General features: G+C 44.9%; 1 protein-coding gene across 6 annotated transcripts; it reads left to right on the top strand.

Annotated features, from left to right (window-relative positions):
- Positions 1–489: 489 nt before the first annotated feature.
- On the top strand, positions 490–12,581 carry LOC120897415 (dipeptidyl peptidase 4). 6 transcript variants are annotated; one of them, XM_040302299.1, is made up of 17 exons: positions 490–774; positions 3,783–4,019; positions 4,107–4,210; positions 4,286–4,484; positions 4,573–4,647; positions 4,743–4,795; positions 5,150–5,364; positions 5,459–5,753; positions 5,899–6,028; positions 6,157–6,345; positions 6,436–6,560; positions 6,664–6,839; positions 6,928–7,138; positions 7,226–7,411; positions 7,487–7,644; positions 7,724–7,929; positions 9,194–12,581. In XM_040302299.1, the coding sequence occupies exons 2-17, from the start codon at positions 3,912–3,914 to the stop codon at positions 9,329–9,331; spliced, it is 2,568 nt and encodes an 855-aa protein (XP_040158233.1). In that variant the 5' UTR covers positions 490–774; positions 3,783–3,911; the 3' UTR covers positions 9,332–12,581. The 6 variants fall into 6 exon arrangements, with proteins under 6 accessions (XP_040158233.1, XP_040158227.1, XP_040158231.1 ...); XM_040302293.1 differs by lacking the exon at positions 9,194–12,581 and adding an exon at positions 7,998–9,156; XM_040302297.1 differs by lacking the exons at positions 490–774; positions 9,194–12,581 and adding exons at positions 1,750–1,771; positions 7,998–9,156.
- Positions 12,582–17,346: the final 4,765 nt, after the last annotated feature.

The following is a 17,346-nucleotide window of genomic DNA, read 5'->3' as shown; positions in this document are numbered from 1 at the left end:
TCATTCGCGCCTCTAACACTATTTGGAGTGTGACCTAATGGCAGTTGTAGCAATCAAAATGAGCGAAAAGGAGGAGAGAGAGAGAAAAATCACAACATTTATAAAAACAGACGCGCCGCGGCCGCTTTTGCTTGGTTGGTGTCGTCACACAGGGCGGGCGACCGCGATGCGACAATTTTAAAACCGTTCACAACAACGCTCGCCCGCTTTACCCCGTTCGCGAAAAGGAAGCCGGGGTGAGGAAAACCGCGTCCGCACAGTCCATGTGTCAAAGTGTGTGCGCGCGCGCACACGTGTGTGTGTCAGGGTGTCTGTGTGTACGTGTGTGCCCGGGATGTGACAGGAGTCAGCGCTGGGCTGATAGGGTGGGTAGGTGCGCCAGGGGGATGGACGGAAGGGAAGGGAAGCGGACGGAAGGGAGAGGGGGGGGATGGTTGCTGGGGCCGAAGTGGTGGGAAAATTTTCTCACCATCATCCATCCATCTCAGCAGCCAGTGTGGCAGCAGCACTCAGCCGAGTGAGGAGGCAAAAGGGCCCGCCGTGCTGTTTGTTGCGCGTCAGTAGTAGCGTTAGTCGCGTCGCTGGCCTTTTTGGCAAGGGAAGACCTGGTGTACTTCGTCGTGGTCCGGGCCATCGGTTGGTCGGTAGTAGAACGTCCGCGTCGTCGTCGTCGTCGTACCCGGAGGATTGGATGGCACAAACCATCGGTCAGTTCTGCTTCGATGGTAGCGACATGGTGGTCTAACAATCGTTGGCTGTGTGCTTGTGTGAAAGGTAAAAAAATTAAATGCAAACGAAAAGAGAGAACAAAAAAGTGAGCTCCCAAAATTTTCCAACATCGATCCTATCTGGCAAGGACGGATCTTCCCCTGGTGTTGGCGCAATGTGCAGTGTGCAAAAGTGTGTAGTTTGCTCTTTAGCAAAAATATCGGGCTTTGCAAGAAGGCAGCGCTTTGCCGAAAAAGTGCTGTGAATGCTGGATGTTGGGAAAATTTGTAGCAGCAGAAAACGGAAAATCTGGTTCCGCCAGGGTCTCCGCTTGGTGTTGCGGTAATCGAAAAGAAATCCTTCACCTCATCCTACTCCTCCTCTCACCAAAAAAGCCCCATTTACGTATGTGCGCGAATGCGACGGAGTGAAGGTGCGTGACGGAGGCGCACGGAGAAGAGAGAACCCCCGAAACGGGAGATCTTGGGAGTGAAAATGAGCCTACGAAACACGGTACGGATGACACATACACACAGGAAGCAAAAAAGGATACTACGATTTTCCAGTGCAGTGTGAGAGCGGCCAAGGCTGGAGATAGAGAGAAAGAGAGTGTTTGTGTGGTGCTAACCGTGCGGAGAAAAAGCTTGTGCTTGTAACTGCGGGAGCGAGGTGTCCCACGGATATCCCGGTTCTCGGTCGCAGCTCCCTCTCGGCGTGCTGGGGTCGGTTTACTCCGCGGCACTGCGCAGGTCTGGCGCTTCTAGTGTTCTTCAGCATTTTTCACCCATCCTGCTCCTGCCTACCACGCAGTGTGGGAACATACAGAGAGAGAGACAGAGAGAGCGAATGGATTAAGTATAGCGACTCTAGAGAATGTGATGGAGAAGGTGGAAGGAAGGGTGCATCGAGGTATCATGCGAAAATGCCGAACGCGTTTTGTCCTAGATGAAAATGTGGGGGGGGGGGAAGGAACCAAAGAAAAAAAAAGCTACTTTCCAAACGAAATGGACATGCACGGCGCGACAGTGAGATTGAGTCCGCCGTTCGAGTATATACATGACAGGTGCGAAGTTCTTGTGTTCTTGAACCACCGACCACTTGGATGGGTGAAATTAAGTGTAGTTTTCCGTGGCGCGATTGACTCCCTCTCGTTAGTGTCCCTTTGACGCGTGTGTGTGTGTAAGTGCGGGCCTCCCCTTGGATTTATCTATTTGGCACCGATGCTACCGATGGAGGTCCGCTATCACTCGTTAGCGTCGCCTCTCTTACGCTTTTCTCCGCTCTTTATAACACGCAGAGCGCATAAATCCTGATCGCGAACGGAAGGGAGCTATGCGCGATAGCCACAGCGAGTGTCCAACGGGCTGGTGCGGACGGTGTTTTCGATATGGGAATGGTTCTATTTTAGTTTTAATTATTTTTCCACCCCATTCTTATCCGATATGCCGATGTTCGTGTTTGTGTATGTGTGTGGGTGTGTGTGAGTGTGTGGGAATTTGGCTGTTCCTACCTATTTGCCTTCGGCAACGTTTAGCCGTAGTAACGGTAATCAGGCAATAAATTACGAATGTAACAAAAAACGAAGGGACGGACGGGACTACCAGTCCTATTGAAGGCTCTCTGGGGCCGTATCCGAAGTGGAGCAAAATCAGGTATTACGGAAACGGAGCCAGTCCCGAGTGCGCCAGAAGCGAAACAATTGAGTCAAATATGCCTCCTCGTGGTAGATCCGTAGTTACAATATCCATCGTATAAGAAATTTCCAAAAATTGTAAAAAAAATCATCCTTGATCCAATGTTATGTCTATGTTCTTTATATTCAACGTACAGTTACAGAAAGAAAGCCACTGCACCAGAAAGCTAGGACAAAAGGTTGTTGCCTGGGTAGGATTCGTAATTTCAAGCAATGATTGGAGCTTTTCCAAGGTATCAGTCCAACTCCCTACAAACTGTAGAGATTATCATCACCAGGAGCGAACTTTTTTTTGTTCTTTTTGACAAGATATACGGCCGGAAATGCCGAACTGCCGTCGGCAGAACTGATATTATGTAAAGAATTTTACTCGTGGTGTATTTCGGCCACCAGGGCCAGTGGCAGTGGAGGTGCTATGAAAACAAGACCTTTCGGGTTGACCTCCCGCTAGTGTAGTGTTGCGTGAGCACGTGTGTGATACTGTGAATGGTCAGCATAAAGTGTTCGTGCAAGTTGTGTGTATGTGTGTGTGAGTGTGTTAGTTCATTAGTTTCACCTAAGTTTTGTTGCGCGGGACATTCTGCCGTACACTGTTATAAACAAATCCCATCGAAACTACGATGTTCATTCATTTCCTCACTTTATCACCTTAAGTATCCGTATCCTGGATAGCCGTGGAGGTGGTATATTGTGTTAATTATGTTAATATTCCATCGTCTTTTCTGCTGCCTGAGTAGCTTCGGTATCAAGGATTACCACAATATCTTGGAAACATTACGAACAAGAAGATGGAAAGAGAGGATACATTTCAAGAACTTCCGGAAAATATTAAAAATTTGATTTATATGAAAAAACGACTGAATTTTGTCTATGTATTAATACACCAGTATTTAATCAAGTGCTGCTGAGGTTTCTGAGGCAACAATACAGTGAGGCCAATAAATCCAATTTGCACAAATAGTTAACGTAATCAATTGAATAATAGTATCGATTAAAGCGGGCAATACAGTATTACCTTCGGTCCAACTCATGTGGGACTAAACAGAAGGGGAATGTCCCACAGTTGTACAAGAATGAAGATGAAGGACACCTTTTTGTTGCATTAAACCCCTACTTAAATTCGGAGTGGAGATCTTTGCCAAAACGGCTTTACTTCGATGGCGTCGATCCAAAAATCCGCAAACAGGTGCAATATTCCATTTATAACATTGGTTGAATCATTTTTGAGCAAACATAAAAAAAACAACGAGTTCGAATAATTTAGTCATTTTTGTTGTTTGACGCTCGGAATTGCTGTTTAATTTGCTTTTGTGGCGGCCTATATAACTGATTCTTAGCTATCCATTTAACCCTCCCCCCCCATCTCACTTGCTCGTTACAGCGTCACCAAATCGGTAGGAATAAAGAAGAATTTATAAATGTACGACAGGACTGAAATCAAAGACGATCAAACCAAAGCAAGAAGAAATCGTGGCGGGTTTTCGAAACTATAGCACCTCGGAATTCTGTAATGCACGCAAATGTGCATACAGATCGGGCCGGGGGCGGCGGAGGATCGTGGCGCCTGCCGCCAGATGAAACGTTGCAGGTGGCCGATCCGAAACAGAAGGAAGAGCAGGTACGGCACACTGACGTTTAAAAGTAAGTCTATTGTATTTTTTACAATACGAAACCCGCGACCCGCGGATCTTTTTCTCGCTTGCAGGATCTATTTCCTGCCGAAGGACACAATTGGAGAAGCATTGTGTTTTCGCTGCTAGTGATAGGATTTGTCATAACCGGTATAATAACGGCGATATATCTGCTTGGGTAAGAATACCAGAGACACTTTCGGGGATGGTAGGACAACATAACCTGATCGATTCGTATCGTACCTGATCGTAGCTATGTTGACGAGCTGCTCTACTGGTCGGGCAGGCGTATGAAGTTGGACGAGTTTCTGCAGAAAGATATAACGCCTCAGAGGCTACCGTCGGTGTGGATCAACAATCAGAAATTTGTATTCCAGGCGGATGATGGAGGCCTTGCTGTTTTCGACACTGCCACCAACAGTGTAGCCACGCTAGTAACAAATCATACTATGGTAAGACGCGATAGGGGTTCTTAGCGCAATTTGTTGACTCGTTTGCGCATATTATGTGCTAACACTTGCTTTTCCCCTTTCCCAACAGAGACAAATTAACGTTAAAGGCTACCACTGTTCTCATGATTTGAAGTATGTTTTGTTTAAGCACAATGTAAAGAAGGTAGGTTCCGAAATACCACCATTTCTTCAGTGAAGGGAAGATTGGTGAGTGGTGTTTACTTCTATCATCAAATGCTTGTCTCTTTCCACTTCCAGCATCATAGGTTATCTTTCACGGCTTTGTATACTGTATATGACGTATCGAATGAGTAAGTATAAATCTAGCGTTTGTTAGTTTTATGCTGTTTTCATTATTTATACACTATTCCACTAACCCTATGTTTGCAAAAAAAAAAATCCACAATCTTACCCATGAGGTAGCCATATTCTTGCTCCACAAATCTCTACGTAACACATCAAAACAATCATTCACCCAATTCATTTATGTCGCATTTACTGAACTAAGATGATGCAGAACGGGACTCAAACAATAAATGTTTGTCGTATGTTCACTCCCATCCTTTCAATTTTCTTGCCCCATCGTATCCATTTGCAATCTCTTGAGTTGAAGTGAACCACCTGAAAGAATGACTTAAATTGATGCTATTACACACATCTTGCAGCCATCATATGCCGGTACGATTGAAAGAATCCCCCAAGGTTCAACGGGCCCGCCTGCAGCATGCCTCCTGGGCCGGCAATACTACCGCCATGATAATAGTGGCCGAGAACGATATATACTTGAGACAATCACCATCAGACGAAGAGGTTTATCGCTTAACTTTCACTGGAGAAGAGAACAGAGTCTATAATGGTGTACCTGACTGGTTATATCAAGGTAGGGCTTGCTAAACCCCCTAAGTAAAAGTACTTCAATCGCAATAACTTTTCCCCTCATTTTCCTTTCGTGCCCAATCCCGCGTCCCGTGCAGAGGAGATTTTTGAGTCTTTTAGTGCTTTATGGACCTCAGTAGATGGCACGCACCTCATGTACGCCACGTTTAACGACTCGCGAGTTGGCATGATGACTTTTCCTTGGTTCACGTCAAACACCGTAATTGCGGCCAGCGGCGAAGGCAACCGTGAGCTTTTCCCCGTGTCGAAAACTATACGCTATCCAACGCCGGGCTCGGTCAATCCGGAAGTTTCGCTGTGGGTGATGGATATAAGTAATGTAAGCAATATACGAAAATGGGAAGTAATCCGTCCAGCTGCTCTCGAAGGACAGTAAGTATCTGTGGGGCCCCATTTCGCAATTAAAATGACTACACACACCCACACGCGCGCGTGTATACACACTAGCACAAAGCTAGCTATACGCTTGTTTGAGTCCATTAATATTCGTATTTCTTCCCTTGCGCGACGTCCACAGAGAACACTATCTTATATCAGCTAGCTGGGTAGGCAACCTGAACGAACACGTGTCGGTGGTATGGATGACCCGCTCGCAAAACATTACGGTCGTTTCCTCCTGCTTCAGCCCTACGTGGAAGTGTGTCGAGGTGAGTATCGAAAGGCATCGTTTTGGGGCGTTTAGGGGTAGGGTAGAACCCCTTTGGCCATTGTCTAGTGAAACGATTAAATGGCAGCCTAACGACGCACAACTTGCTCTCCGTTCCATTCTGTGCAGCATCATACGGAGCGGGCGCCAGAAAACGAATGGCTGGATATATTACCTCATCCGATATTCTCACCCGATGGGGACAGCTTCCTGTTTATGGCGGGCATCCAGGAGACGGGAACGGAGCATTTCACCCACATCAAGCACATCACAATCACGCAACAGCGGATGGCTGTGATTTCCCACGGTCGCTATGAGGTACGCATTGAGAGATACGCGTTGGTGACGACGTAGTCGATGTGTGAATTCTAATCAATCGAACCACTGCGTTTGCGTTCGCTTTTTTAGGTGATCCGGATACTTGCCTGGGACACGGTAAACCACCTGGTCTATTATTTGGGTACGCACGGGAAAAAGCCCGGCCAGCAGCATCTGTACGTGGTGAAGGATCCCGTCAGCGAAGAAGTGAGAAGGTACTGTCCGCTGTGGGGGGTGACTGACCAGTCCAGGCGAGCCTGCTACTGGCAATGTTCTAAAAACGCTTTTCATATTTTAACTTGCGCATCCTACCACCAGAACGGAACCGACGTGCATCACGTGTGATCTTAGCGATGTCCTTTGGGGTAGCCGTTACTACTACAGCAACTGTTCGTTCTTTGACGCATTTGTCAGCTCACAGCCGTACGTTTCGCAACACATCGGGATATCGTACTACATTCTCGAATGTAAAGGTCCCGGTCTTCCATTGGCTGGTGAGTATCGTGTACCACGCGTGTGCTCCCCCTCGGTCGTGAATAATTAAGTGAGTTGTCTGTGTGTTTGACGCTTTGCCTGCCGTAGTGGTACATGCCGCTCATAATCACAAACTGATGCGGGTCCTGTACGACACGAGACCGTTCTACGCGAGCAAACTTCAGGAGCTGGCGCTGCCGTCGCAACGCTCCTTTGAGATTCCGTTGCCGCATGGGACGAGGGCAGCAGTACAGTTGCTACTACCTCCGAGCTGGCGTGAGGAGCTACGTGATGCCGCTTTTCCAGTGCTGGTTGAGGTGTAAGTATGGAGAATTACACGTCTTTAGAGCGGCTCCTCAAACGAAACTAACGTGGTTGGCACGGTCATCCCATTTTTATCTTTTAGGAACGGTAAGCCCGGCTCGACGTCCGTGTCGGAAGAGTTTAAGATCGACTGGGGTACGTACATGTCCAGCCACAACGATGTGGTGTACATACGGTTGGATGTGCGTGGTGCTCGAGGGCAAGGCAAACAAGCGCTGTACCGTCATCTGGGAGGTGTTGAGGTGCAGGATCAAATTGCAGTGTTGCGGTAAGTGTTAGCACGTAAACACGCACACACACAGAAGTGGTGCAATGTTGTTAAACAAATCGATCTTTCCAATAGATACCTTCTGGACACGCTCAAATTCCTCGACGAAACCCGCGTTGGGGTGTGGGGCTGGGGCTACGGTGGCTACGTCACAGCCATGATTCTCGGTTCACAGCAGCATGTCTTCAAATGCGGTATCTCGGTATCGCCCGTTACTGACTGGCTGTACTATAGTAAGTATTTCTCTCGTCGTCACTAGGTTGGGCATACCGATTTGATTGGTAATGTTCGATATACTCTTCCGCTGCGCAGATTCCATCTTTACCGAGCGCATCCTTGGAGTGCCGGCCGAAAACTATAAAGCGTACGTCGAGGCGGACGCAACGCAAAAGGGACGCCAGATACCGTCTTATTCGTACTTTTTGATACACGGCCTAGCCGACGTAACTGCACCGTACCAGCACGGTATCCAGCTCGCTCGTTCCCTGTCCGAGTCCGGGACGATATTCCGATACTTGGTAAGTGTAACTGCTTAAGCATCCGACAGTTAACTAACCGACGAATCGCTAATCGGTACTAATAAAAGGCGCAACCATACGACCGAAAGTCTTTAACCAAACCATGCTTTAACGGCATTCAAAAACCAAACATTGATCCGAGCTACCGAGAGTGCAATGACAAACATTCTACAGCATACGAGATCCCCCTTCTATTTGTAATGCAAGCACTGCCTTCTTCGAAATTTATTGCCCGGAAAAAAGACAGGACATCGTAATTGTGTTCCCGAATGCTGGTGCAGGTGAACAAAACCGATTGCATAGATTTCGTTACCTTTTATGAAAGCATTAGTCCAAATACGTAAACAGTGATAACATTACAATCAACAAACAGATAGCGTTACTAGATAATTGGCCAACATTTTCACTAGTACGATGAACCTAGTTCGCTCAATGCTCACCGGCAGCTATTCGACTGATTACATTTAGTGTCCTTTTTTGGTTCTTTTCAGTTATATGTTTTTTTTTTGGTTTTGATTAGCAAACGTTTACCAGTTCTGTCCTCCTGAAATAATTACTCTTTACTTGCTTTTTGAAGTGCCACAAGTTTTTTTCGATTCCGGAATTGTGTTTGATTTACCTTTGGTAGTGATTTATTAGGTGGCATTGCGCTAGCTTTTATTTGTTTGTAGCAATTGGGTTTTCTTCTAATAGTTTGTTGCGCTTATTCTTGCTTCCCTAGTTTGAATGAGTTTGGTTTAGCGAGTTATGTTTTGTTTTCAAATATAGAATCTATTTACCCATTTTTTAGTAGCATCTAGGTTACGCAAAAACAAATGACATTTCATACTCTACATAATAAATAATTAGGAAAATAAACACAAATCAGTAACATACAAATATTAAGGAAATCTTTAAATAATACTCAAAAACCTTGACAAACCCAATATTGCGTTTCACTGCAGAAGATTCTACAGCTTTTAAAATAGTGAAACGATTTGCTTGAAAAGTCTAAACAACCGGCAACCAGAAACACAATGGAATTCAATAAGCATACACAACGAGCATGTTTTACTATTTCAACTCAGTTTGCCAAAAACACCAGAACCACAATAGTCTAGTACTGTTGAACGCGATTCAACTCACAAACTAGTTTGATCATCTTTTTTCTTTTGCATCTTGTGCAATCTTTTACTTACTAGATCTTTCTCCTGAACTTGCTTACTGCTTACTCTGTCTGCGCACAAACATAACTAACCGTTATCATTGTCATTTTACCTTTCAGAGCTACGCCGACGAGGGTCACGATCTTACGGGTGTGATCGAGCATGTGTACCGGTCGATGGAGGATTTCTTGCGGAACTGTCTATCGCTCGATTCCGACGAAGACAAACCAACGGAAGCGAATGTACCGCATGAGTAAGGAAAAGCAACCACACAACCACACGAAAAGATGTGCGATTCAACAGTACTGTTGTGCAAATTGTTTTACCGTTTTTCGTCAAGGAGGTAGCGAACAAATATTGTTGTGTTCTTGTTATACAATTTTGTTTGTTTTCGCTAGCTCGTATTACGCAAACTTAATTGCTGCTGCGACTTCGATTGCTATGTTTTGCTCTCACCACATAATAGATGGACGTACGGTAACTGATAGGTTCTAAAGACAAATAGACATATCAGAGAAATATGGTAACATAATAACCACGGCAGAGCAGCAACATAAACGCAAAATTACGGTACGACCGCTACAACAGACCGGATCAGAGTACACCCACTACAAGTATGGCGACCATACAAAACAAACAGCCCATGTATATGTCGTCGCGAAACGCACTGTTTTATAATTGCATGGAAAGTGGGGAATTAAATATGCCTGCTGCACTTCCGAACATCTATTACAAAGCATATACAGAGCCAGACAATGATGAGAGGATAACGTATACACACTTCAAGGAGCTTTCTAAAGACAATGGAAAACAACGCAAATGCGTATTGAGGAAAAAAACAATCAAAAAAGACACACGACAAAATGTGACGAAAAGATACAGAGAGAAAAAGAAAGATGGAGAGAGAGAGAGAGAAAGAGAGAGAGAGAGAGAGAAAGTGAAAGAAAGAAAGAAAAAAAGATAGGACAAATGAACGTACAGAATTAATTAAAGTCATCCAATGGCAAACTGGGTATATGCAGGAAAATTATAAAGAAGAAGAATAGTTTAAATAACGCGAACAAGGAATTTAATAGCAAAGCAGTCAAACAAGCAAAACAAAATCAAATGAATTGATTAACGAAAACAGAAACAGTCCTACTTACAATAACGAAACTGATGAGTGAGTTTTTTCGTCTCCTTTAACGTCTATTTAAGTGTAATTGTAGCAAATCAAAACAATGAAATCGAAAACTTAAACAGCGAATCAAAACACAAAACAAACCCGAAATGGCACCACCAACGTATGCAAAAGCAGCAAAGCAAAAACCGCTAACGCAAACAATACAACAGAAACACTTAACTTTACATAGCTGAAACTGTGCAACCGCAAACTGTGTCTACGTCACGTGAAACTAGGATTTAGTTACGTTATTATCGCTAGGTAAAAGTAAACCAAGCGTAAAGCTGTGCAAAGTTATTGTTTAGTGAAGAAGTAAGCGAACCGGTACACTCACTAGCAAATCAATACACACCCGAAGGTACACAAAAGAAGAGAGAGATAGAGAGAGAGAGAGAGAGAGAGAGAGAGAGAGAGAAAGAGAGAGAGAGAGAAATACAAGCAACAACTCATAGCAAATCTTTCTTCCACATCGTAATACAGCTTATTAGCAAGGGATAAGCAAAATGTTGGCCCCACTCTCCGAAAGGGGAACGGCCACAAATTTAACAACTGCAATTAAGAACTCAGATGGTTAGAACAAGCAACATAACACGCAACATGTAATAAATGAAGCGTAAACAGACGCACATATTAGTATGTGTGTGTGTATGTATGTTTGTATGTGTGTGTGTATGAGTAAAGAAGCAAAAGGAAGGAGCGCTAGCAAATTTAGAGTGTGTAATAAAAAGTCGAGGATTTTTCATAGTTATTTCACGTCATAGTTGTTAGAATTACAGAAAAGAGCAATCCAGCAGTAAGAAAACTTAAACAAAGAAGATAGCAAGGTTAAATAAGCAATTACGTCGTGTAGGAAGAGCAACTGAAGAACAACAAGCAAGCAAGCAAACAAACACTTACAAACATGCAACATGAGCCCGTTGCTAAGGAGTTCGGAGCGACGGGCCGATCTTCAGCTTAAACGTGTAAAATATTCATCGAAGCGACTTCTTCAAAAAGAAACAAAAAGTCTAACTGTTTTCGTCCACGGTGCAAGTTGTGACAGTCAGCGCAGTGCGAAGATGTAAAATTTAAGCAAACGGCACTCGGATAAGATGCATTGCATGGAGTAGTTTAGGGTTGATGATATTATTGCAATCAATACGTTGTGGGAGACGCCACCGAATGCGCCGTTCTTACACAGCTTCCTCTGCTCCGGTGTGAGAATGGTTCGAAGCAAACTTAAAAACCGAAAACTCCAAAACGATCCCATTAGCGGCAGATACTGTTGAAGCCGTTGTGAACAAATTGGCAACATAATCGGGGCTAAATGCGCAACCATCTTTCAGTTTACAGAGGTCACAGAGGTGAGGAGTTTGAGCTTCCCGTCAGCAACATATATAGATTGCAATGCTAGTTTTGCACAGTTCTGTTACTAACTCAGCAAAACCTTCGTAAAACCAATTCTTCCAATTCTTTGCTTCTTTCATTTTGTTTGTTGCCATTTTTTAACTAAGTCGATTATAAAGAAGATGATGGTACAAAATTGTGTCGATTATAACTTAACGATTATTGCGTCTTCCGTGCTGAAGCTTTTAGATTGACTCGAAATATCTGTGTAATTTTGCGTTCCATGGCAAACAAACCGCAAATCAGTACGATCAGGAAATGTAAGAACGGTAGAAATGCTTCTCGTTGTACTAAAAACGGTGTGTAAAAGATTTCCGCTACACACTCACACAATAATGAAAACTGCAACATCAACAAGAGAATAAGTAGGCATAAAGCGATTGGACGGACGGAAAAAAGTACACGTAGGAAAAACAAGAAAAAATAATTGTTGTGCCATTCTATTGTAAACATGAGTAAACACACAAACTAGGAGTCTAGTCCGCGACGTCAGTCAGGGCGGGCGCGCACACGCAAAAAAGAAACACATACAGACACACATTTACACTTAAATCGAAATACACCGAAAATGAAACCAAAAAGGAAAAATACGAAACACAACACGATAATACACGGCAAAAAAAAACAAAAGCGAACAAAACACACACAGAAATGAATAAGATAATCATAATTTATGCTTCCCAGCAAGTTTTCATTACATAATGGTTGTGAAATTGAGAATAGAAGAAAATAAAAACAAACGTGGATAAAAGAAAGCTAACGACAAAATCTAAAAAAGGAAAAAATGGAGAAAAATTCTGCAACAAAAATTACAACAAAAAAAACAACAACAACTAATATTTGTAAATAAACGTTAATATATTTATAGTCCAAAGAGAAAAAAAGGGAGGAAACAACTTAAAACGAAGGACAGCAGAACCGCAGTGAAATGTGTTCGCTAAATAAATAGACAGTACGAATTTGGTCTGTTCATGGTCGATGCTTTTGTTGACATGTATTTTTTGGGGGTAAGTTTTTTTAACGTAATCTTAAACATGGTTGCAATCACAAAATAACTTCGTGCTCGATTTTGTAGATTTAATTTATAATGGTGTTTGAGCAGTACTAAAATAGTTTTTCTTTTGTTTGTTGGAGTTAAAGAATTAATTGAATTGTCTACTCTATCGTTTACTTTTATATCCGTTTATCTTTACCTTTTGGTCATGAGACACTCTGTTCGATGTAACCGTTTGCAAACATCTTTGAAGTATTGGTTTGCATATTTGTTTATTCCATTATTACGGCACGCCGTATATAGCCGTATTGTCATTGGTTTGCATATATTGAAGTTAAAATGTGTGACCATGTTGTATAATTAGTAAGAATGCTTATAAATTAAACGTATTAAAAACCTCGGAATATGGAATGAAACATGAAAAATCAATATGAATATCCAAATTTAAGAGCACTCTTTCCATCAACGAACGTCATCGAATGAAAGTTGCTACCATTGGGATAATTTATTTGATTGTGCATATTGATTGTTACATATGCCATCCCAAGCTCCAAACTTGAGAACACGGACCTATTCCAGCCCCTTAGGCGGATGGTTACACATGGCGAATCAGGAGGGTAGTAGGCATACGTATGGGAAACTAAGTGTTTCAACGTCGAGGGGACAACCCGATGTTTAACAAAACTGTCACGAGGTCCTTCCAGAGGCACTAGGGGCGCGGGGCCAGTCTCTGCCCTGTCCGATATACCAAGTGACTACAGAAAGAAACAGGAATACTGGAAACAGGCTTAATGATGTCGACCCCACGCTATCCTTCTGGATTCGCAGCTTAAAATGGGCTCATGGAAGTACGGACTCTTTGCAGAGTCGGAACCTTGAAACAATTACATATGCCCTAACCACACTCAGCATGGACCGCGTAGTACTACAAGAGATGCCGCGGTTAGAGAGCGGTGAGCATAATAGGCGTGGTAAGCAGTGCTAAGCATGATCTCACGATCATCCTGGGAGATTTCAATGCAAAAATCAGTAAACAAAACCGCGGGGCCTTGGGAATTACTTAAGCTGAGAAAACATTCTCAATCACTCATTAAAGTTTCTCAGGCACTCAAAACTTGTTCTAAGACCCGAGCCGTCGTTAGTTTTTCTCACTTTAATAAACTAACATAGTTACTCTTACTTTATTTAAGGTTTGAAAGCAATTTTTAAGGGTAATTTTTAATACAGGGTTTCACAATTTATCTCAAGACCGCGGGACCCCTTCCTGAATCTGTCTTAGCCAAGACTGTGGTATGATGCTTGGAAACGTTGATGATACCTGAATTCATCGCATGCAATGCTGAATCTGCGGCACATTTCTCGAACACACTGTTCCGCGCCGAGGACATGCGGTCGAATATAACCTATAACCTTTGTGTACATCAGTGTACTGGACACACCTCATTATTCTTTTCGTTTTTTTACCAAAAAAAAGTATTTAAACAGTTCAAACTACTTTTTTAACACTTGTAAATATTTTAATTAATCGTTTGAAATCCCGGAAACTGATAATGTTAGTTATAATGACTATGACCAATGTCACTTGCCAGGTGAAGGTGGATGGAAAACTCCCAGAGAGTGAAAAACAGATATTTCCTGGCAATCTGTTTTTTCCAGGTGAATACTTTCACGTTGAATTGTTAGAGTGATGCGGAGAGAGAGAGAGAGAGAGAGAGAGAGAGAGAGAGAGAGAGAAAGGGAGAGAGAGAGCAAGATGCTCAGACATAGTTTTAGCCCGGTATGTGAGGAAGGACGAGCTGACGAGCTTAACGCCAAGACCAACACAAACGTTAAGAGTTTGGGCCAACTGGGTTTAGGAGTTCCTCTCCTAGGTATAACGAAATTTGACAAGCACGAGGGACCGTGTACTAGGGAGCGAAAGTGCTTGGGATGCCAGGACCAGGATGCAATCGGGCACTTGCTGGACCAGCGCAGTTACCGTTTCTTTGGAAAGGTGACCCCACAGCCCAATCATGATTAGAGTGTTCCAACAGAACCTCAATCATGACCAAACAGCACAAGACTTACTTCTGCAAGGTGCTCGTGCCGAGGGTTGTGATTTTTTAATTATCTTGGACCCTTATAGGGTGCCGAGAAATAACACAGTGATTGGGTAATCGATGCCACTGGTCGTGTAGCAGTGGTTTCAGTTGGGGAATATCCTATTCAGCCCATCATTGACAACCAACGCGAGGACTTCGTTGTGGTCGAGATGGGGGACATTGTTTTCTGCTCCGTTTACCTACCACCCGTGGGTTCCGACGTGTACTTTTGCAGCGCGTCCTTGATAGGGGACAATAATTGGCGCGTGTGTGACGACAACATCAGTGACCACAATACTATCAAGTTTGTGGTCGGCAGGGCTCCGAGACATGCGAATGGTGAATGGGGGAAGGTCGTCCACAAGATTCTTCGACAAGGATTTGTTCGTAGAAATCTTGAGGGCCAGGACATTTTTGGGCACAATGCTACGGCAGAAGAGCTGACCCAGGCCATCACGGTGGCCTGCGATGGTGCCATGCCTAGACAACCCCCAAAGCGACAGGGCCGGCTTCCAGTTCATTGGTGAACGTCCGAGATTGAGCGGTTGCGCAGCTATTTTCATGGCATGAAATCCGTAAGCAGCAGTGGGAGGGAGCTCGGGTTCCGATGGAACGGGATGCTAATAAGCTCCAATTCATCGTGAATGAGCTCTTTCCCGAGCGTCCCCCGATGAAGTGGCCCGAGACGGTAGTTGGTGGGGATCCGCAGCATCCTGTCTCGTAGCAGGGGTTAGCGGAAGAGTTGAAGGAGATTGCACGCTCACTCAATCCCAAGAAAGCTCCGGAGGATGATAACATTCCCAACATAACATTCCCCCTTTTTCTGCCATTTTTTCCAAAAGTTACAAGCAGCTTCTGGAGGCTAGCACTTTCCCCGACGCATGGCAGCGGCAACAACTGGTGCTACTTATCAAGTCGGGGAAACCATCTGGGGAGCCCTCGTCATACCGGCCCATTTGTTAGCTGAGTGTGTTGGGGAAAATTTTGGAGCAGTTAATTCAGCGGAGGGTGACAACCCACCTGGAGTCCACTGGGGGACTATCGGAACGCAATACAGTTTCCGTAAAGGGCGTTCAGCCGTGGATGCCATTACTCGGGTGATGGATAACGGGAAAATCGCTCTGGACAAGAAGTGAAAGGGGGATCGTCTCAGTGCGGTGGTAACGGTGGACGTCTGGAATGCCTTTAATTCGGCAAACTGGACAGCGATCGGCCAAGCTCTGCAGCGTAAAAACACTCCGCCTTATTTGCAGGCGTTTCTGCGGAACTATTTTGTTGGCCGAACGCTCTACTACGATAAGGATGAAGGAGTAGTGTCGAGGACAGTATCTGCTGACGTTCCTCAGGGTTCGGTTCTAGGACCAACACTTTGGAACGTCATGAACGACGACCTACTCCGCTTGCCGCTCGAAGGACTACGGGCGGACATCATCGGCTTTGCTGACGATGTGGTCTTCACATTTTTGGGAAGGACCACCGCACAGTTCAGCGCTTTAGCGACGGCTAACATGGAGAGCATCGAGCGGTGGTTGCAAGGAGTCGGTTTGGAACTTGCCCACCAAAAGACCGCATTCATTATATTTTGTACGCATCATGTCCCGCAGCTCGGAGAGCTTCAAGCGGGCGGTCACTCGATTCAATCCACGGAAAAGCTGAAGTACCTGGTAGTGGACCTTTGCCGCAAACAGCACCACAGCTGGATCTTGAAAGGGTGGTCAATAAGGCTTCACGGTTCACGAATGCCTTGACCTGCCTGATGCCGAATAAGCGTAGTCCTCCTCATGCAGGAGGATATCCACTATCACGACGAAAAGGTAGCGAGTGGTGATGTTCAATCGGACATACGAAAGCGGCAACGGGAGGAGAGGCGCTGGTCAGTGGACAACGGGTGCAGGGCAACCAGGAGCACCAGGATTGAAGACGAGGAGGCTGATTCCAGACATTAATCTCTGGGCCGGCCGCAAGCATGGGGAAGTCGACGTTTTCCTCACCCAGCATCTCACGGGGCACAGGTTCTTGCGCTCAGGCCTCAGCCATCCTGGATGGCTCTCTCAACTGCCCCGAGTGCGAGGACGCCGTGGAGGACGTAGAACACGTGCTGTTTCGCTGTCCACGGTGTAGATCGGGTCCGGAATGAAATGCAGCAACGGTGCCATTACCGAGTAACGATGGACACCATCGTGTCGGAAATGTGCGCCCGCAGCGATTCGAGGGAGGCCGTCCACGCCGCCGCCAGGACAATCTTCTCCACTCTCCAAGCTTCCGCTAGCTCTTTTTTCTTCTTTTCCTCTATCAATTTTTCATTTCAGATATGCTGTCTTACGTACTTGGAGTGGTGACCAACGATGCAGACCCCCCATTGCCCACCCGAAGTGCGGTCCGCGTAGCATCACCGAAAGCAGCGTAAAATGCAGCATCATCAGACAAGATCGCCGCAGCAGATGTGCGTCGTCAACCTAGGTGCACCGCACGCACGGCTCTGCGAGAAGTAATATGTACTGCAGCGTACCGGTAGGGTTGGGTTGGGGAGGGGTATGGGATATGCTCACTCCTCGTTAACAAAAAAAGGTACAGCGAAATTTTAATATAAAAATCGATAAAAAGAGCTTACTCATGATATATTATTGTAGTTTTCAGTAAAATTCTATT

This window comes from Anopheles arabiensis, chromosome 2 (genome assembly GCF_016920715.1).
Source record: "Anopheles arabiensis isolate DONGOLA chromosome 2, AaraD3, whole genome shotgun sequence".
Lineage (NCBI taxonomy): Eukaryota > Metazoa > Arthropoda > Insecta > Diptera > Culicidae > Anopheles > Anopheles arabiensis.
Note: the sequence above shows the minus strand (reverse complement) of the source record. Positions and strands in the feature narration are given on the sequence as shown.